The sequence below is a fragment of the Lepisosteus oculatus genome, chromosome 2 (assembly GCF_040954835.1).
Source record: "Lepisosteus oculatus isolate fLepOcu1 chromosome 2, fLepOcu1.hap2, whole genome shotgun sequence".
NCBI lineage: Eukaryota > Metazoa > Chordata > Actinopteri > Semionotiformes > Lepisosteidae > Lepisosteus > Lepisosteus oculatus.
The window spans coordinates 21,500,048-21,525,866 of NC_090697.1; the positions used below are offsets into that span (position 1 = coordinate 21,500,048).

At 35.8% G+C, this 25,819-nt stretch overlaps 1 protein-coding gene across 2 annotated transcripts; it reads right to left on the minus strand.

Moving 5' to 3' along the window:
* Positions 1-484: 484 nt before the first annotated feature.
* Positions 485-22,269, minus strand: cenpf (centromere protein F). Of its 2 annotated transcripts, none has more exons than XM_015352098.2 (20): positions 22,200-22,269; positions 20,591-20,802; positions 19,751-19,947; positions 18,844-18,959; positions 18,632-18,723; positions 17,804-18,062; positions 16,838-17,040; positions 15,614-15,739; positions 15,026-15,154; positions 14,486-14,608; positions 14,038-14,173; positions 10,180-13,499; positions 6,533-8,770; positions 6,205-6,357; positions 5,965-6,108; positions 4,072-4,233; positions 3,759-3,930; positions 2,630-3,097; positions 1,982-2,160; positions 485-785 (listed from the first exon to the last, which is right to left on the minus strand). In XM_015352098.2, the coding sequence occupies exons 2-20, from the start codon at positions 20,750-20,752 to the stop codon at positions 558-560; spliced, it is 8,607 nt and encodes a 2,868-aa protein (XP_015207584.2). In that variant the 5' UTR covers positions 20,753-20,802; positions 22,200-22,269; the 3' UTR covers positions 485-557. The 2 variants fall into 2 exon arrangements, with proteins under 2 accessions (XP_015207584.2, XP_015207576.2); XM_015352090.2 differs by having other exon boundaries at positions 485-788.
* Positions 22,270-25,819: the final 3,550 nt, after the last annotated feature.

Here is a 25,819-nt window from a genome sequence, read left to right on the forward strand (position 1 = left end):
GGACTATTAAGATGCAAGGTTTTATATTTTATAAGAGAATAGTTCTCCACTACCTGTTATCCTGTAGATCATAATAAATAAACTTTATTTTATATAGCACCTTTTAAGGTGGCTTCTCAAAGCGCTTTACAAAACAACAACAAAAAAATAAACAAGCTCTAAATGTCACGACACTGACCCACTCTGAGTAAAGCTAGAGGTTTTTAAATGTATTTAAAAAAAAATCAAACAAGCAAGTTGTCACTTAATGTCATTTAATGAACGGTGCATTTTGAACTTGTATACATTTTCAGAAAACCTTCTTGATCTTAAAAGTAGTAGGATCAGAGAAGTATTCTGCTATTTTTTAAGCTCTATAGGTAGACTCGCTTAACCTGGTTTTGTACAATTCTGTTCTAAAGACATTTTGTGATATTTTCTTTTTCAACTAAAACAAGCTTTAAAAATGCATGTTTAAAAAATAATACAAATAAGTAGAAAAAACTATTATACATTTTTTTTATTCTTACACGAAATACTGCTATTTACACTTTTCAGTTTAGAAATCAAAACTGTTATCACTGTACTTGACAGTTTTCACTTGAGTTTTCAGAAGCCACTATTTGTCTCCGTTTCTCCATTTGCTCAGGTGATTTCTTTGAGCTTAGGGATCTCTTGCTTCTCCTTACTTCCATGTTGCTGACAGGACTCTCGAAACCCTGCTTAGTCGGACTGTTAGTTATGGTTGACAGCAGTTTCCCTGCACTGATGACCACTGGTGCAGGTAGTGATTCCACTTTGTGCATCTGCTACAAAAGAAGCATATTTTAACAACATCAATTTTAACAACGATCATCTTTTTTGAATACTGATTGCAGTATTTCAAGATGTGTACAACTGAACACTTCACACAGCTTTATCCAAACAACGTAACCTGTACGGTAAGCTATAAATTACGATGAACACAGTTAATACGAGGTTAATTTGTGAATGACTAAATTAACTCTTAAGTACAGACAGGTTCATGTTAACACTGCGGTCTTTGCAAGTAAAGTCCCACTGTGTAAAATTACTTCAAGCAAAAGAGAAATATACTTTTTTTTTAACTTTCTGACAGGTTAAAATGACACCACCTTAAATGAGAGGAGAACATTTTTAAGTGTCAGCTGTGACACCTCTATAACAATTGTCTTATCCTTAGAAAAGAATAGATTTCGAGATAATGGAACACACACTGAAGGAAAAAAAAAGTGTATTTTTGTTTCTTAATACTTTAGTTTCAGTGACTGGAATACAAAAGTCAACCCAGAACAGAAAGAACAACAATAGTGTGACCCAGCTCACACCACATTATATTCTTTAGTCTATTTGAAAATCAGCAGGAAATGGGAAATAGCTACAAATGGTCAATTAGAACACCACCATGTCTGGTACTATACTATGTCGTTTGAAGTAGCTCAAAAGGTGCTCGCAGTGTACATTAAGCTTCTAAGAACTGAAGGTGGTTAGTCATTTTCAGAAAGAGCTTGCTGGCAGTCATTGCTTGTCTTTGTATTACTCATGGAAGGAAGTGTCTGCGGAAATGTTTAAAAGACCACCTTTGAGAGGCATTCTAGATGACTGTTCAGGATGCATGATGTTATAGTAATTGTGCATAATGCATAAATATTCAATTTAGTTTCATAAGACATTTAGAATATAGCTTCACAAGGGAGAAAATAAAAGCCTTTAAGTTCTAAATTGCAATATATTAATGATGTGTTAAAACGTGTAGCACTTCCAAAATAAATTTGAAAACATTTACAACTAAACTCATTTTAAGTGGATTGTTTCCTGTGTTTGAAATGTCTAAACTTTTGAGAACTCAAAAAACACATCGACAGCAGTGTTTGTATTCTTTGGTCTCAAGGCTGCTTATAACAGCCATTTGTAATGTCAGTCATAGTAATAGTGTTCCATTGCCCTGTTTATGCAAAGGCATATGTAGCACGTTAACTCTTACTTTTTTATTTTTGCTGCCCTCTGCTGTGGGTTTCTGTCCAGGAACAGCATTTTCCAGTCCTTTCTGAGCAGTCTGTAATGTGGGAGATCTCTTTGCAGCAAGGCGCGGGCTGCACCTCTGAACAGTTGTCCTACGAATAATGTAGGGGCTCATTTCTCCAGATGGGATATCTGCAAACCCTAGAAACCCCCCAGAGAGATCATGTTAATGCTATGAACTTTAATAGTCTTTATGGGGCATACAGGTAACTGCTGCAGCTGCAGCTCACCACCGAAGAACTCAGTAAGTATTGCGAAGGCAATGTTTCCATCTTAGGATAGTATGAGAATGCTTTTGAATGTTATGCAAATGTCAACTTGTGTAATTAGAATAGCAGTGAAGCTTCACAATTAAATAATTAAAATTCAAAATATCTGACTAATTATAACTGAACTATCGATTACCTGAAAGCCTAATGCCTCCTGTCAAAACTGGACCTTTTTTTTTACCCATAAATGGTCTTCTTTAGATTTTCTTTTTTGTTTGCTTTTTTGCTACTTCTCCAGCAATGCCCCTTGAGAAGACTCTGGCATGTTTTTTTTTCTAACCCAATTCTTCAGCTTAAATTCTTAATTCTTCAGTACATCACATGCACTGAAAAACATTTACCTTTTTTCACCACTTCTGGTAACCCCTCTAGTCTGAATTCTTCATCCTCCTCCTCTGTACGCTGCGCTGTTTGGGGGTTCACTTGTCCACAGACTCTCTTGCTGGAGCTCAGGTGCTCCTGTGCCTTTGCTGGGTCAGTCTCCTCCTCAGCACCTGAAGCTCTCTGCCTCTTTGCTGAAAGCCGTGACTGTCCTCTGGGTGAAGCTCTCCTCCTTTCTGCAGACTTAGGGTTCTTTTCTGTTGGGGAATCTGATGTTTTTGGAGTGCTCCCTGCTGTTTTGCTACCTTTCAAAGGCAATACCTGGCTGCTCATTAAAGCAAGTTTGTTTTCAAGGATCTCATTGGCTTCTTCCAGTTTGTGAAGACTAATCATGATATTGCAGTACTTCTCCATGCTCTCATCAGCTTCTTTACTCTTCTCATCCAAGGCCTCTTTGAGTTCTTGTATCTCGGACTGTAGTGCTCCTACTGTAGAGTGAAGAAGAAACCATTTCAAACAGTAAAAATAGGAAATTGCTCCTTTTATTGCTCATCTTTCCTTTTAAAATAATCTATAAAACACGACATGTATTTATATTTAAAGTACGTTTACTTTGAATGATCTACACAGTATTGCAGTGGGAAAAAAAGCTGCCTTCTACTTACACAAGACAGAAATAAATGTCTTACTTTTATTGTGCTGCAATCTAATCACAAATATATAAACAATATTAAATGCAAACAACAAAAAGGCCAAGTCCCTAAAGCCGTTATTATATATACCAAGTCGTTATCAAGTCAACCTTACTTTCAGTTTTTGCCATTGCAAGTACACATACGTGATGATACATTTAGCAGAAAAAATGAAAAAACAGCCCATATGTCCATAATTCCCAGCTTTATTAATTCCTAGCTTTATTAATTCCTCATCTATGCAGGAGTAAATCAAACTTCATCAAGCTACAGGTCCAGTGAGAGGAACAATATTCCTAAAAACTGGCGTTCATTATGTATAGCAACCAAAGAACAAACACCACAGCAGAATATTGTTAATGCTGTAGTGATTGATACTCAAGATTTCTGAACAATTGTTTATAGCAGTGTTATATATAGTGCTCACAGAAACAAAATCTCCAAGGTTGCGTCATACCTTCTTCTAGGCTGGCATTACGTTTGGCAAGCAGTTCTTGCTGCTGGTTTTCTTTGAGGAGTGCTTCTTTCTCTTGCTCTAGCTGTTTGCAGGACTTCATCCAGAGCTGTAGCTTGTTGAGGGCAGAATCTTTCTCCTTAGTGAGCCGCATAATGGTGGAATTCAGGTCACCCTGTAGATGTTTAGCAGGTTTTTAGAAGCGGAAAACAAAATCAACGCCTTGTGGCAGGCTTACACTTTTTTGAGACACATCCCACACCTACTGTATGTATACCTGACATATTTTAAAAAATCTTTAGAACATATTAATTACCTTTATTTTGGTACACTGCTCCAATTTTATTTCCGATTCCTTTAATGCTAAGTTCAGCTCTTCTTTACTGGACTTCAGGTCATTTATTTCAGTGAAACAATCAATGTTCTTTTGCTCTGCTCCAGTCAGTTCTCGTTTCAGTGCCTGTTTTTCTCCTTCATACTGAAGAACATGAAAGGTCATTAGATGTTGCATTTTAGCTGAAATCAATATTTCCTTAAATGCATAAAAGGCAAATTTTCCATGTAGACAAGGACTTTCTATTCTTCCAAATAATTACACATTATAATTCCTTAGGTCTCGGTTCCCTTCTTCGTAACCAATCCCACCGATAAAATATTTCCTCCTCCAAGGTGAAGTTCTGAATAATTTTACAACTTGCTTTCGTTCTTCAAGAAATAGCCCTACAATAAGGAGCATAACTACCAAATAGAGAAAAAAGGTGTTGTGATCTGATTTTTTTAGGCCTACGCAGTCTTAGTAAGTGTCAGTGCAGACCTGGATGTGAAGTGTTGTATAATATTTTATCATAGCTTTCTCCAGAGTGTAATGTTAAACAGCACCAGGATATTAAAACAAACCAAGAAAACCAAAGTATGACATTTAAATCTCAGGGGGTAGTGGCACAACATGTGTTGACTAAAGAACACAATGAAGAGGTATTATCCTGGCAACAGTATTCAAGAACAATGCAAAATCCTCGCAGAACTCAAGCAAGGGGGAAACAAAATTAAACAGTTTATGCATTCTTAATTCTTGAAACTGAGACTTTTATCTGAACTAATCACAAAATAAGCAAGTCAGATAATGACAGGTACAGTAGTCGTAAAAAACAAAAGGGGAATGTGTTATTTGGAGATGCTAAATGATTTAATCTCCTTTATTATTTTGCATTCCTGGAAAAGGTGGAGGACACATACAAAGCCTTTTCTGTTACTGCAGCTGCACTGCAGCTATGGCTAGACTGTTGTCTTTGCATTCTCTTTTTTATGCCCAGGGCATGATTATGTAACACACTTAAATGAGTGTTCCATACTTTCAATTTTTATCTGTAAAAAACATCCCTTGTAGATTTGTAGTTCACTCAGTGGCAGAGAAAAGTCACCCAAAAGAAGGCACAAGACAACAGGAGAAAAAAGGAATAGACATTCTGTATTGGTTAATTAGTGGCATTTTGGGTTGTAGCTTTTACTGAATTTCATTGATAACCATTATTTTTTGCCAACTTTTCCCTTTTGCAGTTAAACTGCATTTCTGGTTGCAACTCATATGCCTGAATGAAATACTTAAGCTACATGAAAAGTTAAAACTAATATTTCAAATAAACTTAGAATTACTCTTTATGCATTAAAAATGATGCACAAGCACAAAATAATGGCAAATATACTCAGTTTTGATTAATATTGAAGAGATAAGGGAGACACCTGGGAAGTGAGATAATAATATCATTTTTTTTTGTATTTTTGCAAACTATGCAGTCTAGTGGCGTGAAGTTGGCTTTGCGCCCAAATATATAAAGATGTTGCCTGGCCTTGGTCAGTAAGATAAAGGGCATGTATTTGGTAAGCAGGCTGTATGCCCAGAACACATGAAAAGGACTAACTGTTGTCTAGTCTGCAACTAAGATATAATTAATGTTGCTGTCTTATCATTCGTTTAGAATGTGTCATAGTAACTTGGTAGCTTGGTATAAAAAAACATCTTTAGTTACTTATTTTTAAGTCCGGTGATTGCAAGCCGAACTTCCATATGCATATGAAATAAAGAGACTTGTGCTTCACAGACACCTGAACTTTGTCATTTGTATGAGACGATAATATTTTACCAGTTTTGGAAACAATGCTCACTTTGGTTATGACGAGCACGTTCTCCTGTAACAGTCCTAAACCTTACCCTTTCCTGGGCTAGTGCAAGCTTCTCTTGACAGGCACCTTCCATTTCCTTAATTTTCTGCTCATATAAAGCAATGTTATCCTGAGATAAGGCCAGATTCTTCTTAAGCTCTTCTTTTTCTGAAGCAGAGATCTCTAAAGACAGCTGAAGAAAAAAACTTGATCAGGATATAAATCAGGTTACAAAGATGCAGAACAAAGGCAACAGTTCAATTCTCCACGAAAACTAAAAAAACAATACCTTGTAGCTTTCCACTTCTTGCCGAGAGGACTGAAGCTCAACAGAAAGGGAGTTCCTTTCAAGCTCAAAATCCTTCTGCATCCTCTCTGCTTTTTTCAAACAATCATTGATTTCATTTTGTAGCTTGAAGCAATTTTCTTGTAACATGCTTACCTGTTAGGAAAACAATCTCAATTAAGACCAAAGGACTTTAGGTGTTAGATCTTTTGACAATTGAGAAATATTGGATCTTTCTTTTGAAATTAACACAGAAATATTACTTGTTAGCAAAACATTCTTTAATATGGTTATATTTGTAAAGCACTTTATACTTAATATATCAGATTACCTTTTCAGTGAGTTCCAAATTAATGACTTTCACCGACTCCAAATTATGCTTGTGCTGTTTTAAATCATCTTCCAGAGAATTTATTGTGTTTTGCATCACTTCTGCCTTCGTTGACATTATCTGTGACCTTTGCTCCCACTCCGTTACAATTGTCTGTAGACAGACCTTTTCCTTTTCCAACTCCTCCTTTTCAACTTTTAAACTTGTCAGCTTCTCTTCTGCAGTCTGCCTCAGCACTTGCAGATCAACCACTTCTTGTTGCAACTGGTCATTTACCCCAGTGCTCTCAATCAATTTCAGTTGCTTTGCCTCACAATCTTGAGAAAGAACCTGATTTAGGGATTTCACGTCTGCAAGGGTCTTTTCAGCTTCCTGGAGTTTCTGGGATAACATGATATTTTCATTTTTAAAACAAGATAACTGAGAATTTAAATCATTTTCTTTTAACTGCATTGACATAACCTCATCTTTGCTTAGCTGCAGCTCATTACTTATTTCTTTTACTTTTGATTCACATGTTTTTGCCGCATTTTCTTGATTAGTTTTAGCTACTTTGACTTCTTTTTCAAGCACTTCCAGTCTCTCAGAAGCTGCACTAGATGAGATCTGCAGCTGTACAACCTGTTCATTCTTACAGAGCAACTCCTTTTCCAATTTCTCCTTTACTGCCTTCAGATCATTAATTTCTTGTACTTTACATTCTATTGATTTTGTTAGTTCCTTCTTTTCAGGGGCTAAAATTTCAAGCTCTGCTTTAGCAGACTCTGCCTGAAGAATTGCATCTTCCAGACTTGCTTCGGTCATCTCTCTTTCCCTTTCAAGCTTTTCGATTTTGTCCACGAGAACATCAGCTTTCCTCTGGCTTGCTTTCAGCTGTTCACCCACGTGCCGTTTCTTTTTCTCATCTGCTTCAATTCTCACCCTTAGTTTCTCAATGCCTGCACGCATTTGGGTTACCTCTTCCTGAGTAGAATTCAACTTTGATGCAATTTCACCCTTTTCACATAGGGATGACTCCAGCAACTGGGACAGCTTTGAGTTTTCATTTCCTAGCTCTTGTACTTTGCTCTCAAGAACTTCACACTCTGTTGAGACTGAAGTTTTTTCTTCCTTAACTTCATTCAATACTCTAAGCAACTCTTGATTCTCCTCTTTCAGTAACACAACAGTCTGTTCCATGTTCTGAAGCTGCTGCAAAAGTTTATCTTTTTCGCTTTGCAGGTTATCAAGGCTACTGTTGGCCAATTCTCTTTGACATTTTTGATTCGTTATATCTTTCTCAAGGATCTTTATAAACTCCTTGGCATCAACGTTATCCTTTTCTAGTTGTTCAGCTTTTCCTTTCCACCTCTGGAAATCACGTTCAACTTCTTCCTTTTCCTCAGTGCACAAGGACAAATCTTGATGCAGCTGATTTCTTTCATCTACAGCCCCTTTCAGCTGTTGTTCTAAACTTTCAATTGCTTTCTTACTTAAGTCAAGCTCTTTCTGCAGCTTCTCATTCTTCTGCTGGATCTCTTCAAACTCTGCCTCCAAAGACAAGATATGTTTTTCCAGATTAGCCTTCTCAGATTGAGTCCTTTTCAGATCACTTTCAATCTGAAGTAACTTTTCATCCCAGCCTCCTTTAGCCATTTCCAGACTTTCCAACAAATTGGTTACATCAGACAATTGCAATTTTGATGTCTTTAACTGCAAATTTAGGCTATTAAGCTCTTCGTCCAGTTCCCTTACATGTTCATCAAGTTTCTGGTTCTCCATAACAGAGACACTTAATTTTTGTATCAAATTTGAATTTTCTTTTTCCAATTTTTGGAACTTTTCTTCCATTTCAGCAAACAAATCTGTTTTTGAAATTATTTCAACTTTATTAAGATCTAACTGTGAGCATAAAGTCTGAACATCATTCTCCAAATTGCCCTTTTCATTGTTTTCTTCCAAATCTTTAAGACATTCTTGCAACACACTGACTTGTAAATTTTCTGTGCTTGTTTTGGTGGTATGCAAGTCATCCTCTACTACAGAAGAATCATTTTCCAGAGTAAGAATTTCCACTCCACTTAAAAGTCCATCAAATGTATCATTAATGGCTGTGTTGCTTCCTGCTACCGAATGCTCAACCTCTTCATTCACATTGGGGTTGTACTGTTGTTCAGTCGACTCTAATATTTCAGTCTTCAATTCTTCAGGGTCTTTCTCTGGAGAAAGGCATTTTATACCTCCCTTTTCAGTGTTGGCCTACAGCAGAAAACAAATATTATTGTTTTAGATTATTGACAATATATAACATTTATTATAAAAAAACATTTATTATAAATCTCAAATAATATTATTAAGATAAAGCAAGTTCTTTTTACTTGTAACCTCAACACCACTTTATACTTTATAGCAATGCAAAACTGTACAAATGGTCTGACAGCCAAAACTTTAAGAGTCTTGAATGATTGGTTCTACTTTCAAACTCAGGATTCTGAGCTTTTCAGCTAAGCTAGACCTAACAGATAGTACTGTACCCAACATACAAAACAACTCTCAAATACTAAATAAAAGCACTAAAATGCATTAACATAGAATTTTGGCATTTAAACAGAGTAAAGTCACATTTGGAAGTGTAATAGTAAAAAGTGTGAGAAATTAAATCTAGGGAAGTTGTGTTTAGTTTTAGTAAACATATCATAGAAAATATATTAGAGCCTTAGAAAGAGTTGAAAGAGCAACAAATATTATTCTTGGTCTCAGGTTACCGTATAATATATGGAATTGTTGAGGGAGATAAATCTTTACTCTTTAGGACAAAAAAAGAGGAGATTTTATCCTAGTACTCTAAATGCTTCAGAATTCTAACAGGTATTGATAAATTCAAATTAGGTTACTGTTTCACACTCAATAGTGAAACAAGAAGACAGAGTCACATTTGGAAAATCAAGGGGAAGGACAGGGAATAAGAAACACTTCTTCACCCAGAGTTATGAGTGTCTGGAACAGACTCTCCAGTCAGGTATCTGAGGCCCAAACACTCTAGGCACCTTAAAAAAATGGCTGGACAAAATTTTAGATTCACTACTTACTAAACTACCAACAAGTTCTCCCCTTTTATTTGCAAATCAAAGAAAAGAGTACTAAGTGATTGATTAGAAATATATAAGCATAAATACATAAACCTTTCACTCTCTGATATACTGTATATGGATTAACAAGCTTGAAGTCTTCTGTTTAAATATGCAAATGTAGAGATTTTACCACAACAGACTTAAAAACAGTATTTTTTCCATTGGCATTTTTCCATTATTATTAGTACCGATAAGTATAAAAATGTAACAAGTTCAGTTATGTTTTTTGAAGAATTTAACAAGTTGTATAACAATTACTATGGGAAATTTAAGAAATAGCATTAGCTTTTCAATTTGCATGCAAGCTTTCACGTGATCACAAATAAGCATTTTAAGTTTAATCCTTTAACCAGTTGACAACAAATGCTGATGTATAATGCCAAACAGTTTATTTATAGCAAACCCCTGCCCTAATGAGATAAATTGTGCTGGTGGGAAAATGAAGGAAGCTGGATTGCATAACATTAGATTTGTCTTCAATTAAACTTCACTGAAATCACTTACAGAAGACTAATGATGAACAATGAAATACCTTACCTGGTGGAACTCTTCATCATTCTCAGAACACAGGAGAGAACGGGAGCTCAGGTCTAGACATTGCATCTGCAGTCTTGCAGTCTCCAACTCAGAAGACAAAAACTCACAATTCTGTTTCTCCTCTGCAAGTCTGGTCTCCATTTCTGCATTCAAATCGACCAGCTTCTGCTGCCACACCCTTACTTCATCTAGATGATGCTGTTGGAGTTGATCAAGCTCACGTTGTACTCTGGACAAGGCAGCTTTCAGCTCCTCGATCTCTTCTTTTGAAACTTCTTTCTGTCTATCCATTTGTTCTTTCAAAGTCTTCAAAGAGTCTTCATAGGTTTGAGAGAGCATTTTTAGTTCCTCAGACTTTTTTAGGAGCTCAATCTCCAATGGGCACAAATCATTGTGTGTCCTGCATAATGGACCATCATCATGGACACAGGTCTGGAGTTCTGATGTGTCAGCTTTCAGCTTCTTGTGGATTGTCTCTTGAGTGAGCAGAGCTTTCTCTGCCTGAAGTTGATCAATAAAGCATTGTTGCTTAGATAGGTTTGATAAGCTACCATATTGGCATTCAGAACTTATTTGGCAGCTTTCAAGATCTTTATTCTGCATTTTGAGCTCTTCAGAGCATTTGCTTTTATCATTTTGCCGGTCAAGCATGGATTTCAATGTCTGATTTTCTTCTTGTAGTCTTAACAGAGTTTCCTCAAAGCTAAAACTGCTGTTCTTTATTAAGATTTTATTCTCTTCAAGAGCATTCAAGCACTGATGTTGTGATTCAGTAAGCTTAGTTTTCAATTCTGTCTTTTCTGCTACCAAATTACTATAGGAATTTTCAAGAACTGTATATCTTTTAACTTCCTCATCCAGGGAAAATTGAGCTTTCTCATTTGTAGCCTGCAACATTTCAACTTTAGCAGCAAGAGCAATATAACTTTCATTCATGCTTTTGCTGGATTTTTGGGCATCCTCCAAAACTGCTTTGGTGAGTAAGGCCTCACGTTCTTTCTCTGCAAGTTCTTCCCTGGCAGAGTGCAACGTTTTCTGCAGAGAAGACTTTTGCAACTCATTTTCCTTAAGTTTTCCCTCAAGGATACCTAAGGAATTTTTAAGTTGTTCAAACTCACTTCCTTCACAAACACAATTTTTCTGATTATCCTCAAGATCCATCTGAAGCATTTCAAGCTGAACATTAATTTTGTTCAACTGTACTTCCTTTTCCTTTAATCTGTCAGAAATTTCTATCTGTTTCAATTCTGCGGCACTTAGCTTAGCCTCAAGCATTTCAATCTTCAGGTTTCTTTCTACTATACAGTTTTCAGAAATTAATAACACACTTTTCAAAGACTCCAGATCACTTTGGTGAGTAGATACCTGCTGTTTCAAAGTCTCTTTTTCTTGGGTGATCATTCTATAGCAATCTTGCATTTTTTTTAGCTCTTCATTACAGATCACATTATTCTTTTTTAGCTGGCTTATTTCATTTTCTGCCATTTCTAGTTTCTCCATTGTATTTTCAACTTCATTGCTTTTATTTTGCAGCTGAGACTGTAATGCATCTTTCTCCTGGAGTAGTTGCATTTGCTTATCTTCATAACCCTTGAGCATAGCAGCATGTTCTTCTGATTCGTCCCTATATTTTTTCTGAAGTTCCACTAATTCCTTATCCTGGGAAAACTTTTTATATGATTCTTCCCTCAGACAAATTTCTAAGGTTGAATTCAGCTCCATAACAGAAGTATATTTGCCCTGTAGGTCTTCTAAAGAGCTTTTAAGTTGAGCACACAACTCATTAGCAACCCCAAGCTCATTTTTGTAAGATTGTATCATCTCTGCAGAAGCATCTTCTTTCTCTCCTACTAAATCATTTAGTCTAGATATTTCTTTCAAAAGACTGTCTTTCTCTTGGCACAAGATGTTGTGAGAGTCCTCTAGACTTCGACTCCTCACAGTAACCTGTCCAATTTCTTCTTCCAGAGTCTGTAGTCTAGCTTTGAGCTGTGCATTTTCATCTTCTAATCTGGAAGACTTCAACCCTGTTTCCTCAACTGAATTTTTAAGCTCCTCAACACTTGCTTTGAAGACCTGCAATTGAGTTACTTTGCTTTCAAGCTCCTTCGTCAAATTTTGCAAAGAAGCTTCCTTTTCCTTAGCTGCTTCGGAGAAAAGATTACACTGCTCTTGTAGAGACACTGAAGAACTGGCTTGTTCAGACAGCAGAGATAATTCTTGAAGAAGTTCTTTTTGGCTTTCCTCAGCCTGTGAAAATTTAATCTGCAGTTCACCTTTAACTTTTGAAAGCTCTTCACATTTGCTCTGTAATTCAACATTAAGGTTTTTTTGAAGTTTTAAAGAAGATTCTAATGAAGACACTTGATCCTTTAAGAGTGCTGCTTCCTGTTGACTCTTTTCAAAGTTCAGACTGGCCTGCTGAAATGCTTGTTCTTTTTCATAGAGACTCTCTTCGTGTGCTTTAAGTAAACTACACCTTTCCGTACTGAGCTTTTCTAGCTGTTGCTCATGTTGGGACAATGCCTGAGAAATGGTGTTCTTTAAGTGTAAGATTTCTTCTTCCTTCAGATCAATTACAGACTCTTTCGATTTTGCAAGATTGCAAGCACTTTCATACTGTAGTATAAATTCATTGTAAGACTGTTCCATTTTGTCAGCTCTACAGGTCTCCAATTGCAGTTTCATTTCCAAATTTGATGCCTTTGCTTGGAGTTCAGTAATCTGCAGGTTGCCATTCTCTAAATCTTTTGTATACTTTAGATTATCCTCCTCGGAGCTTTTCTGAAGTTCTTCATACACTTTGCTCTTTTCTTCTAATTCCATACACTTTTTAAGAAGTTCACCTTTTAAAGAGTCAGTCTGCTCTGTCAAATCTTCCTTCTCACTTTTAAGACTATTCACCTTTTCATTTAGGCCACAGCTCACATTCTGAATCATCTCAATATTTTTTTCCAAATCACCAATTTTATTTAACATGTGTTCTCTTTCAATCTCTACACTGTTTACAAGATCTTCCTTTTCAGTCTTCCATTTGGAAAGGAAATCATTCTCCTTCTTTAATTCAGTGCATTCATTCTGCTTAGAATCCAGAGCAATTTGCAGTGCCTGCTGTTCTTTCTCCATAACAGTCTGCTTACTTTTCATTTGTTCCAGGTCCTGTTCTTGTTTCTTTATTTGGTTCTGAGCCATTTCTTTAATCTTTTCAAGATCAGACACTACTTTTTTCATGTTTTCCAACTCCAACGCTGAAGACTGATCTTGGTTTTCCATTTTAACTTGAAGACATTTCAGTTCTTCACTTTGTGCAAGAGTTTTAGCTGTAAATAAAAGTAATCTCTTTCAAAAAAAGACAAAGGGAGTCTAAGATTTTTAAAACATGTATAATCCTGAAAGAAATTCTTAATAGAATGCTATACTAAACATTAGTCATATTTAACGTGAAATGATTGCTATACACATCCCACTTTAAAATAAAATTAATTCATTTTAAGGGTAAATCATATATCGCATGCATGCATAAGAAAATTGGAATTACCAATACATTAGCATATTGGTAACCTTTTTATATCATAATACACAATATATTTACTGTACAGTATATAATGTCAAAATTCATTTTTGATTTTTTTACACTCTGAAATTCTGAGGAAAAACCAAAAGTGTAACTACTTCTATTCACACTACCTTTGAAGTAATAGATTTGTAAAAGTCACTTAATTGTCGATTTTGGTGTAGAAAATTAATCACTTAATTTTTCCATCTTTCTCTCAGCAATTTAATTGAAAACCATCAATATTTCCAAAGATCAAAAAACACCATTCAAGATGTGTTTCCATGTTCTAGAAGAAACCTCACCTTTAAAGTCTTCCATCAAGCTATGGCTTTGTTTGAGATTTTGTTTTGCAGCTTTCAGTTCTTCTTCTACTTGAGTCATTCTCCTTGAACTTTGCTCGAACTGACAGCTAAGACTGTTTTTTTCTTTTTGGATTCCCTACAAAGGTGAAATTGAATTTAAAACAAATACACATTCACAAATAAGTACATTTCCTACAAGTGGGAATAATGTAGCTAATACAAATGCATGTGCACAGGCAGAGGTAGAGAGTCATATCATTCAAATTTACATGAGGAAAACTAAATTTTATTTACATTCATGTCAACATTATAAAAGCCTATACTTTAATTATACTTATTAGACACTTAACTAAATTCCTTTAAACTAAAAATATATCATGCAATCCTAGCCCCTCTAAGTAACCCCACACAAATTTTGGTTACAACCAGAAAAGATTACAACTCCTACCTCAAAGTTCTTTCTCATTTCATTCTCTTTCGTCTGACTAGTTTGTAGTATCTGCTCCGTCCTGCATAACTTCTGCTTAAGATCTTCAACACATTTTTCCAGGTGATGCTTCTGCTGCACTATCTATGAATTAAAAAACGTGAGAATAAACTATGAACTCCTCCGAAATGTAATGCCACCTGCTGGTAATCAGTTAACATCCATCCCATTTTCTGTGTGAACGTTTCTTGGAAAGGTCCCACAGAAAGATTCACTGCCACCCGTTTCATCATAAGCAGCATTTAAATAGTTTATTTGCTTTCGTGGAGTATTAAAACCTGTTTTTGACCAGCCCACTAATTCTCTTCTGAATAATTGTGTGGGAAAAATATTACTAACTACAATTCCTAACTATAATGTGAAGCTTTCACTACTAGAGAGGCTCAAAATTTAGAGAAGCTAAAAAGTTTAACCCAAAGAAGAAGAAAATAGTTTGCCACCGTGAAATAAAAAGCTGAGGAATGATGATATTCTACATATGAAATCTTTGCTCTTTCACACCTTATCCATTTCAGCCTGAAGGGCATTGTAATCACTTTTGGCCAGCTGGAGCTCTTGGCTCATCTTTGATTTCATCTGATGAAACTCTTGATCTAGACTGCGAAGGGAATTCTGTTGATGTACCAGCTCCTGGAAAAACAAAAATCTTAAGTGAATCAAATGGTACCAAACAAATTAGAAAAATTTAATATAGATTGTAACCAGCAGGATTAAATATGAAAATGTACATATCACATGTGAAAATATCACATTTGTAGGAACTGTCAAATGTTGGGGTTAACATTTTGAAATATTTTTATGAATATTTTTCATTATGCTTTTATGAGTTACAAAGATGTTAAGATTTGTTTATTAAATGAATGCCATGATGCTAATGTGAGCTATCCAAAAAGGCCAAGATTATATCTATCTTGACAAATGACATATTCTATCAATACCTAAAGTTTTATTACTGAACTCGGAAATGAAATTACAGCTACAGTATTTTCTTTAAAAGGGCATTCATGTTTAATGGGCTCGTGACAAGAAAAACATCTGAATCCCAGGTCAGGATAACAGGCTGTACTGCAGCAAGCACTTTGATCAGACCTTCTGGTACTCCTTTTCATGGTCCTTCATCTTCTGCTCCAGGGCAAGCCGCGAGCTATCAGCATTGTGTCTCTGACAGTTCAACTCCTCAGACAACTGCTTCAGTTTCTGTTCGAGGGCTGCACACTGAGAGAGACAGAAAACATGATCAGGATACAAAGAATAGATCTTTAGTTTCTTGACATAAATATTTATACCCTTTACTAGAAGTGAGTGCTACAAACAAAATGACTATTTTAGCTTTTACAAACAAGAAAATGAGACATAACACGGTATTGGACTATTTTGTTTTAAGGCTTACTTGCACTTGTAATGTTATTGGAACTTGGTGTCTGGTGTAGAGGATGGCCATGACTCATGATGTGACTTTTCATAGGTGTGGGCAATATATCTGCACATATTCACGAGGAAATGATAATATGGTCCTTTTTAGTAATCCACAAAGCCTGGTACATGCATTTACAATGGCTGTAAGAGGGGGTGGTATTACAAAGACAGCAGTACACATCGGATTAAAACCATTTCAAACGAAAGAGGGGCATTACATAAGGACAGCATTACAAAAGTTGGAAAATGCATTTGCTTGAAAGGGAGAATGCTGAAATTGATCATGATGAACACTAAAGACAACAGATCAAAGTCAATTCAAAGCACAATATTTTCAAATTCTGGCAATGAGACAAAGCATTTTTGTAGGATGAAAATGTGTTCACATAAGAAAATGATTATCCAAAGTAAAGGAAAATTCTACACTACCAGACACATTTAGGGATACATTATAGAAAACGTATAAAAATGATCCTATTTAAACCAAATCAATTGCATGAAAACCAGATTGATAATATTAATATCATCAAGAAAAACATCATGATACACTATATTACCCTATTCTATCCTCCACTAATAGTTTTTAACATCAACAGTTTTATTAAAATGTATCAATGTTTACGCTAAAGTAAATGATCACAACACCAAGCATTTAAATCTAAACAGTAAGTAACTAACCTCTTTGAAGCAAAAATAACTAAAACTGTGAAACTCATTGACGTTTTTCTATAACCCATATAAAAATGTTACAATTATACAGTGTTATTTTTAAATAATCTTATTCTTCAAAATACACAAGACAGCTGTAGGTACCTTTAAGGTATAATTTAATTAGTATGAAGTATAACCTTCATAAAATATAAAACCAAAATGTAAAAAATACACCTTTCCACATACCTTGGAAGTGGCTTGTTCATACTGTCCTGTCACCCTGGTCAATTCATCCCTGCATTTATTTAAGTTTTTGTCTTTCTCTGCAAGTTCCATCTTTGCTTTTTCAAAGCTGATTTGAATTTCATGCAGCTTGTTCACGTGGTTTTTCATATCTTTGTCTTGGGCCTGAAGACAAAGTTCCATCTCTGACACTTTGGCTTTCAGATCTGAAAATTTTAAAATTAATACAGACAACAAAAAACGGATTTACTTTAAACAGTGTACTTTATTACTTGATAAGAATTACCACTATAGTTCCTGTGTTTAGGTACGGCGACTATCTTTTAAAGAAGATAGTTGACAAGATGTTATAATCAAAATGGCAACAGCAATTCAACCTTGCAATGTTCTGAAAAAAGTAAAAACTGGACCTAGCAAGTACTTGAATGAAAGTTAAAAGAGACACAAGATAAAAGCAATACCTTGCCCTTTGACCCAAAAAGTAATGTACTTCCATGATTTTAGTAGAACCAGACTCTTTTTAGGAAAGGTAAACCAATTGGAACTTTAGATAACGTAGCACTCTTCAAAATCCAAAGTGATAAATCCCCTTATCCAGTTAAGGTTAATACTCTAGCTAGCACATCTAAATCATCCTCATTTTGACTAATTCCAGCATTTGTTTTTAAATGTACTTCATATATTATATATAATGGTATATTACATATATTCACATACAGTATCTGTTTGTGAATATAGCACACTAGCTATAATGTGCTATGTTTTACAGCTGGATGAAAACAGTCCGGTCATTAGTATTAAAGGCTTTGAAAACCTGGTTTGCAATGAAAAACCTACATAGATAGGACAGTTTGACTGAACAGAATTTTGTTCAGGAAATTCAACATCAGTTTTAAAACCCCAGCATAATGGAAATGGTATTCATCACTTGTAAAATCCAATGTAATGTCTCAAAGCCAAAGGACAAACCTTGATTCATTGCTTTCAGCTGTTCACTTTGCTGAGAGCTGCCTGCATTGTCATGCAATGTGCTTCTGGAATTTCGCTTGTATGGAGTTTCTTCATGGTCCCAGAGGAAGCTGGAAGCTCCAATCCCCCTTTTCAAAGGGGTTTCCAGGAAGCTGTGTGACTGTCGGCTTGGCGTTTGGTCTTGTTGCCAAGGAAATATCGAGGATTGTGTCTGCTGTCTTGCAATGTCCTTATGACTTACTGACGACTGGTTTAATAACTAGTCCGGAAAAAAACAATGGTGGCAAGATGTATTGAGCATTAATACAAGAGACCACAATGCAAGAAATCAATATATACTGTAATTTCCATTTTTGAATACATTTCTAAAATATAGTGTACAAATATGAATTTATTAATGACACAAAAGTCTTACAATAATTCCACACTTGGAATTTTACAATAATCTTCTGTATAATCACAAATTAAACCAACAACACCTGCAGAGTATAACAGTACTGATTCTCCTTTATCCGCTCCCTAGAGAAACAAGCAATGTGGTTCTAGGACATTATGCTGCAAGATGACCCACATACTTACTACTACAAAGCTCTGCAGGACTCTTCACTGTCCCAGCTCAACCATCTGAGCCAAATTAGTACCAGAGATATGTACAGTAAATCCCAGATATTCCAAGCAGCAGTAATGTAAGAATTCAATCTATGCCATTAGCTGTGCTATTACTTTTCAAATGAGCTTAATTATAAGCAATTAAAGTCACTAATACAATGTAACACAATTTTGCCATTCTATATACTGAAAGCATTTTAGTATTTTAAAAAAACTTACTTTGATTTGCATAACTTTCAGCTCTGCTTCCAGTTTTTGTCTTTCTTCCACTTCTTTATAATATTTCTCTTGAATTTCTTCCAGTTTTGAATCTGGAAAAAAAAAGCTTCAGTTTTATTTCCAAAAGTTCATTTCCACAAACCCTGTAGTAGAGATCTATATTTTAATTTCATATCTAAAGGATGGCAACAATGTCAAATTGTCAAATGTACCATGTAGCTTTTGGCTTGGTGTGGCAGGAGTTGCAAAGCTTTTCTGTGGTGTTCCATATGATTGTTGATCTCCTGCTGCAACCGACTGCTGGCTCCTGTCTAGTTCAACCTTGTTCCTATAGGGAAAAAAAATGACAATACCACTTAGGTACCATTCATAAACATTTTAGATGTATTCCTGAATAAATGAAACAAGTATTTGAAGTATGAACTATAAATTAAGCTCACAATTAAAACCTCGTGTTGGTGTTCATCTTTTAGGAGTACTGTTCTAGGCAAGGAACAGGTAACTATTACGACCAAAGGACTGCAATATTTAACTCAACATTACCAGAAAGATGGAATAGCTTTAACTTGATGTGTTCAAGTGAAATATTCTTTACTCAGTGAAATATGTATATTCATAAAATTGAAAATAAAAATATTTATATTCAATTGTGTGAACATACGATAGCCAGAATAGTCATAATCAGAATTCACTTTTGCCTAAATTGTTATTCAATGTCACGATAGAACACATCTGTCATAACCTCAATTAGCTAAAGGCTGATGCTCTCCCAAGATTATATATCACCAGGTCAACAGATTATTTCCAAATGCAAATCTGGCAACATGTAACTGCGAGTCTCCAGAATCTCTCTTCTGAGAGGAACAGCTCGGTGCTATCCCTATGGAATTCTGTCACCTGCTGATCTGTGACAGCCTGAATTCATGCATCTGTATCTAAGCCACAAACTCAGACTTGTCACTTGGCAACCAATTAATATTTACCTTTGGAATCTAGGTTGAAAAAAAAAATGCACTGTAACTTCTATTTTTAATATGTTTACCAGAAGGATTTTTTGTGCATTAACAGGAGGTGGAATTGGAACACAGTATTTCTTCTGAGTAATGTAGAATGATGTACCTCTTAATCTCTTGCTCCAGTTTTTCGATTTGTTTCTTGCTGGCAGCGAGCTGCCCCTCCAAGTAGTTGACTTGCTGTTCCTTTACCTGCAGCTCATGGGTAACCTTTTGCCTTGTCTTTTCCAGGTTGTCACAGGACTCCACCAAAGACTGGTTCTCTCTTTTGAGTGCTGTTACTTCATTCTTCTCTACTTCCATCTTTTGGGATATGCCAGAAAATGTTTTTAAAACACTGAGAAGAAAACACTGAAAAAACTGTATAATCTCTTGAATTCTTACTTGGGGGAGAACTAAAGAACACAAGTGGAGTAAATAACCCAAGAAACTCCAATTTAATGTTACATGCATTTTAAATATGTTAAATAACTAAATCACAAAGACTATGATTTCACTTCAGTCTGGGTCTCTTAACTATCTCCAAACTATTGACATGTAATAAACAATTATTAATGATAATTTCTATAATTACATGCACACAGCACTTGCCATTCAAAAGGATCTCAAAGCACCTTATCCACATCTATTAAGAATAATATGTAATTCACAAGATATTTATAAATAACATTTAGAGTCCCTAACCACTCTTTTATAAGTAGCTGTACTACTCGTTTCTTCCTGTTGAACCCCTGAAAAATGGGCTTTGTGCATGTCTTGTCAACGTGACACACACCAGGCTGGACAGGCGAAACCATGAAAGCTGCAAAACGAGCAGCAGTTCGGCAGAAGGGACACAGAGGACAAAACAGCTCCTGAACCCTAAAGCAGTTGCGATGCTTCCAGTTTCTTACACTCAATAACCCCCCCACCTAACGTGAAGGGGGGGGAGAGCAGGGGGAAGCACCTTTTGTTTTTGCTTCTGCAAGGCAGCCTCCAATGTTTCCAGCTGGAACTGCTTCTGCTGCCTCTCCTTTTTCAGCTTGTCTAGCTGGCTCTCGATTTCCTGGATTTTCTGGAGGGCTTTGCCAGGCAGCCCATCCTTCCACTCTTCCACTGCCCAGCTCATGCTGAGCACTCCAGGGCTTGTTGCTTAATCAGAAATGAATCAAGCCTGACCTGAAAACAAGTACAGCATGTTATTAAACGTTGAAAGGTGGCATTTACATTCCATTTCTAATCTGCCCTAACCAGCACCAGCCATGAAAGATTAGGCTACGATGTGTCATCAGTTATGCACTGCAGACACTGTTAGCTTAATTCGTGGAACTGGATGATAGCATTCATGAAATACATTTATTAGATGGTCACTTAAACAAGCATTTATTCACTACTTACTGTATTGCATAGTGAAATAACTATTACTTAGATTATTGAAACAAGATAAAGGGTACGAAAAATGGAAAAATAAAGTGATTAAATGGAATTCAACAACGGCAGGTCATTAAAGACATTCTGATATTTGAACAATTGCTAAATGTATCTATTTAACTACATGGCTGGTGAACCAGCTTTTACAACCGTATGTTATCAGCAAAACTAATAATTGTGCACACGTTTAACGGTTCAACGAAGGAGACTAAATTATTCTGTCAATAAACATTCAAAAATGCTCTCCTTACTGTCCCCCAAGCCCGTCTACATTGTATGGGCGACAGGGCCTTCTCCTGCTATGCCCCCAAGCTCTGGAACTCTTTGCCCAAGGATATTAGAGAGTCACCTTCTCTAAACTCCTTCAAATCCAGACTCAAAACCTTCTTCTTCAGAAAAGCCTTTACTTAACTGGTTCCATTCTTCACCCCTCTGCTCTTCTTAATACCATCTTCCACGGTCTCCTCTATCTTTATTGTTGTATTGTTGTAATTATAATTGTGTCCTGTCTTGTGAAATTTTCTTATTTATTGTTTAGTCTTCTTATTTATTGTTATTGTCATCCTGTAAAGCGCTTTGAGAAGCCACCTTTAAAGGCGCTATATAAAATAAAGTTTATTATTATTATTATTATTATTATTATTATTATAAAAAGCAATCAAAAAAGAAAGTGCCTGGGCTATCCAAGTGCACGAAAATCAGAACATCAGACCGGTCTCTTTACAGATACTGTATACTTTATTAATGCTTGCACATTCCACGTACTAATATAAAAAATACATCAGTCCTGCCCACTCAGTGGTAACTAAGCAAAACAGGCTTAGCACCGTAACAGCCTGGGTTTCGAAGTAACAATTCGTGATCAGACTGAACGTCAGGATTTGTAGCTCTCAACCCTGGTCCGAGATGAATGACGCGTGTCTTCTGATTTAGGATCCAGCTGTGGGCTCATCGTACTAAAGTTTTCAATGCATGCACACTCAGTTTATTTCACCCGCCTTTCTTTGCCCTTTGCTACAAATAAAATGCATCATCTACTTCTAAAAAAACACTTAAAATACAATTTAATCCCGAAAATATACTTCACTACTAAATGTTAACTTAAAATCTTCATCACAAAACATTTTTATCAAAAACTGACTTACCTCACATCCATAAAAGCGGATAATCCTTCTTTCCCACAATTCAGATCTACACAACAACAAATTCAAATTTGATCACTAAGCTACGTCATTCCTTACTAGCTCTCTCATTGGCTACAATGTGGAATACGCTCTTCGATTGGTCAGTTTGCTGACAATCCGGCATAGTGGTCTGTGATTGGGTCGAGACCAACGATTTAAATAGGAAACCGCCTTCTGCTCATCCCTATAGGCTACTTGCAAAGGAAATGCTTGTTGATTGGTTTAGTCGTATTGCCACATCTTATGTCATTTCTGTAGCAAGGTGGCGGTTAAATTTTAATTTTACTAACAAATGGCTTTTGTGTGCTGTTTGTGTATATAAAAAAAACGTGTTATTTAGTTATCATTGATGTAGAAAATAACTGGAAAAAGGCTCTGTTTTTGGTTACGAAGATATATTAGTCATGGTTTAGGACTACGGGTTAAAATTGTGTCTGTTTTTTATGGGTACTTTCATTTAGATGCAATGTCACAAAAAGTGCCTTATGAAATTAAGTAAAGGACCTACACACGCACACATGAGTGCGTATACAATATACCTGTGTTTACAGTATTTCCAGCCCGGTGATGTTCTCCACTCCTCCTAGGGCCCCAACTCTCATTTTCCTTATACATTTGTTCGTTACCAAAACATTACCCACTGCACTAAATAGATTTTGCCAGAGAGGGCTGCTCGAAGGCTCTTAAAAATGCAGCTAATACGGGTCTCAAACACCCTTATTCTTTCAGTCAGCTTCCCTGAAACTAAAGACAATACTTTAGAAGTTCACTCTGGATATTAAATAAAGAGCTGTTGATAACGTTTGTGATCACTGGCCACAAACCCAAAGGTTCTCATCTCTGTTTATACTGTCTTTGTTGTTGGAGTATAGATTCTATGAGAAGAATTATTTCTCGACAGCTCCTGAACGCTATTTCTAACGCTGTATTTGAAAATAATTCACATTCTGTAATAGAGAGATAAAGAAAATATAGAATAAATTAAAAGTATTGGGGGTACACGGCTTTTGTATTGAACTTGGAAATAACGTTTCCTTTGTGAGCGAAGTCATAAACGAAAACATACGGTAGTGTTAAAGCTTCTTGCACCACATAATGGATATTTGACTGAAGACGAATACAACGAAACCATGGATTACAAAAAATAACTGAATTGTGTTGTATGTATGAATTTCTTCATATTAAACACTAATTGCATTTTCAAATTTTATGACACTACTGTCTGAAGCGTGAATATTGTTCGTCCATATTAGGAGAAACATTGAAATAAAATGAACCGGGCCATTACATAACTTGCGCATAGATATATCTTAAGAAGACCACAAGATGGCGGGGTTCAGCTATCTTTGCGACATTTTACAACGTTTTCTTTTGCCTAAACAAATCTCAGAAAAAGTTGAAAGCAAATTATAAGGGAAATGCTGCATTTAAAAGTGAAGGGACTCACTTTTAAAATTAAACATCAAATACCTCAAAGGCCTATCTACATAAAAGCATAAAATTGTTTCTAAAGACTAGAACAATGAACAGCCATCAAAGATTAAGGCCAGTTATCCCTCAAAGTTGAGACGTTTTGAAATCCTGTGTTTATCCAAGATTATTTACAACATATAAATACGTCTTTTTATCTGACCACTAAACAATAAACAAACAACAAAACTGACCAAATAAATATATATTTGATCAGGCCTATACAAGTTGAGTACATAAGCTGATTTTAGTGACTCTAGACACCTAAGGACTCTGTTTTGTCAATTGATAAACAAAACCTCAAGTCCAACACATAATGCCAACCTATCCTGTCCTATAGAAGTAAATTCAATCACCGGACCTCCAGGTGGTCTTCTGTGGTAGCTATGACAGTGAGAGGTGTCTATGATTGATTTCTAGAAATATTTTATGCTTCTTAACCCCTATGCGTTACTTTGACCCCACACATCTTAGGGTTTTTAATGAAACAGTTGCTAGTAGTGTACAATGGATGTGAATAATGCCATTGGCTAGAAATAGTTTTAGTTTTGAGTTTTAAAAGTAGCAGACTCTTGTACAAATTGCACAAAGAAAAAAATAATGTACATTTCATCATCTTAGTTTCACATCTCTAAGGTGTTCCGTTTAAATGGAAAAATGAATGGAGCCTTTAGTGTTCGTTCATGTACTGTATAGCAGCCTGAAACTTTAAAAACATAATCTTATAATCACTAATAGTTAAATTCAACAAGTTTTGAACTTCTTGCAAATTGTTTATTGTATAATAAGGTATAACATTCATAACCTTTTGCTGCTTGAATTGTTTGACTGCGCCCTGCAGGTCCTGGTTGCAGATAATACTGTATGTGCCTGTTTGTGCCTTGGTTATACCACTGCAATCAAGATTTGATTAGTTAGTATTCAATAAATTCCTGACAGCTACAGAATTACTGAAGACTTTGTGTGCTGAAACTGTTCTTCCTCCTAATTAATAGGAAGACTAAGCTAGGATTCCAGCTTCTGGAATGCAAGACTGACTTTATACTGCCAGTTTAAATTGTTAAAGAGGCTTCTGGACAGTTTTTTATTATTACTAGTAGTATTATTATTAGTATAAGTACTATTATTATATCCAGGGTGACTTGTTTTTTCAACCTATGTGCATGTACAAAAGGAGTAGATACAAGTTACAAAAAAGACCGAGTTCAATTCAATTTTATTAAAGGAAAGGACAATAAAACCAGTGTAGAAAGTGCAACTTGAGTACTGCACAAAATAAAATTTAAAAAACGTGTCCTGCTTTGGCTGGCAATTTCGAATTGGGAAATACACTGGGATTCTTTACAAAACAATCACAATCATATATCACTTACAATAATGGGTAGGCGATTTTTGGAATAACAGGGGACCCGGCAAAACCCGGCAATATGCTACAGGGGTCACGTCACATCAGTTTTCTTATGTCCATTCACAGTCACGAGAATGATTTTGTTGTGCTTAGGATTGAGAATGGTACCTTAATGGGTTATTTTGCTTCACTTATATCAGTTGTCTGTTTTTGCATTTTAAATCAACTGGGTTGTTGGTAAACTGGTGAAGGCCTTAAAACAGACACATGGGTCAAAAGAATTAGAAAACTCATCAGATGGAGTTGAACAGGGCTGAGCTACTGTGGGCCCGTTATGTTGTTATGAATCCTAAGCTGCTATGAAAAAAGCAAAAACACAAGTAATATTTTAGACACTCCAAACTGAAATCCATCTACAGTGTGTGCCTAACAGCGTATATATATATATCCTGTTGTTTATTTGAGCTCCTCAAAAAACACTCATTTAATAACATTGTATTAATATTGTTATGGAAAAAAATAGAGGTTAATTCAAGGCTGAAAAGTAAAGAAAATGAAGATATACTGTTCAACTTTTCAGCTGTGGGGGAGCTCTGTAACCTGAAAAAGTCCCAGTCCCAGTCCAAAGTCAGATTTCTTTGGGCTATACTCAGCCATTCATCTCTGATGTTTTTCTCATGCCTGGATTTTTTACATAGTATGGAAAGCTTGTGCTTTCTTGTGCTCCACTCGAAGGCCTAACAAAATTATAGTGTAAAAACTG

Bases quoted from the DNA above. Each gene is read 5' to 3' on its own strand.
- cenpf (XM_015352090.2), bottom strand. From the start codon at position 20,752: ATGAGCTGGGCAGTGGAAGAGTGGAAGGATGGGCTGCCTGGCAAAGCC. The intron at 13,500-14,037 runs GTGAGGTTTCTT...TTTTATTTACAG, and splicing joins CTTGATGGAAGACTTTAAAG to CTAAAACTCTTGCACAAAGT. The intron at 789-1,981 runs GTAAGAGTTAAC...CTTCTTTTGTAG, and splicing joins AGGGCAGCAAAAATAAAAAA to CAGATGCACAAAGTGGAATC.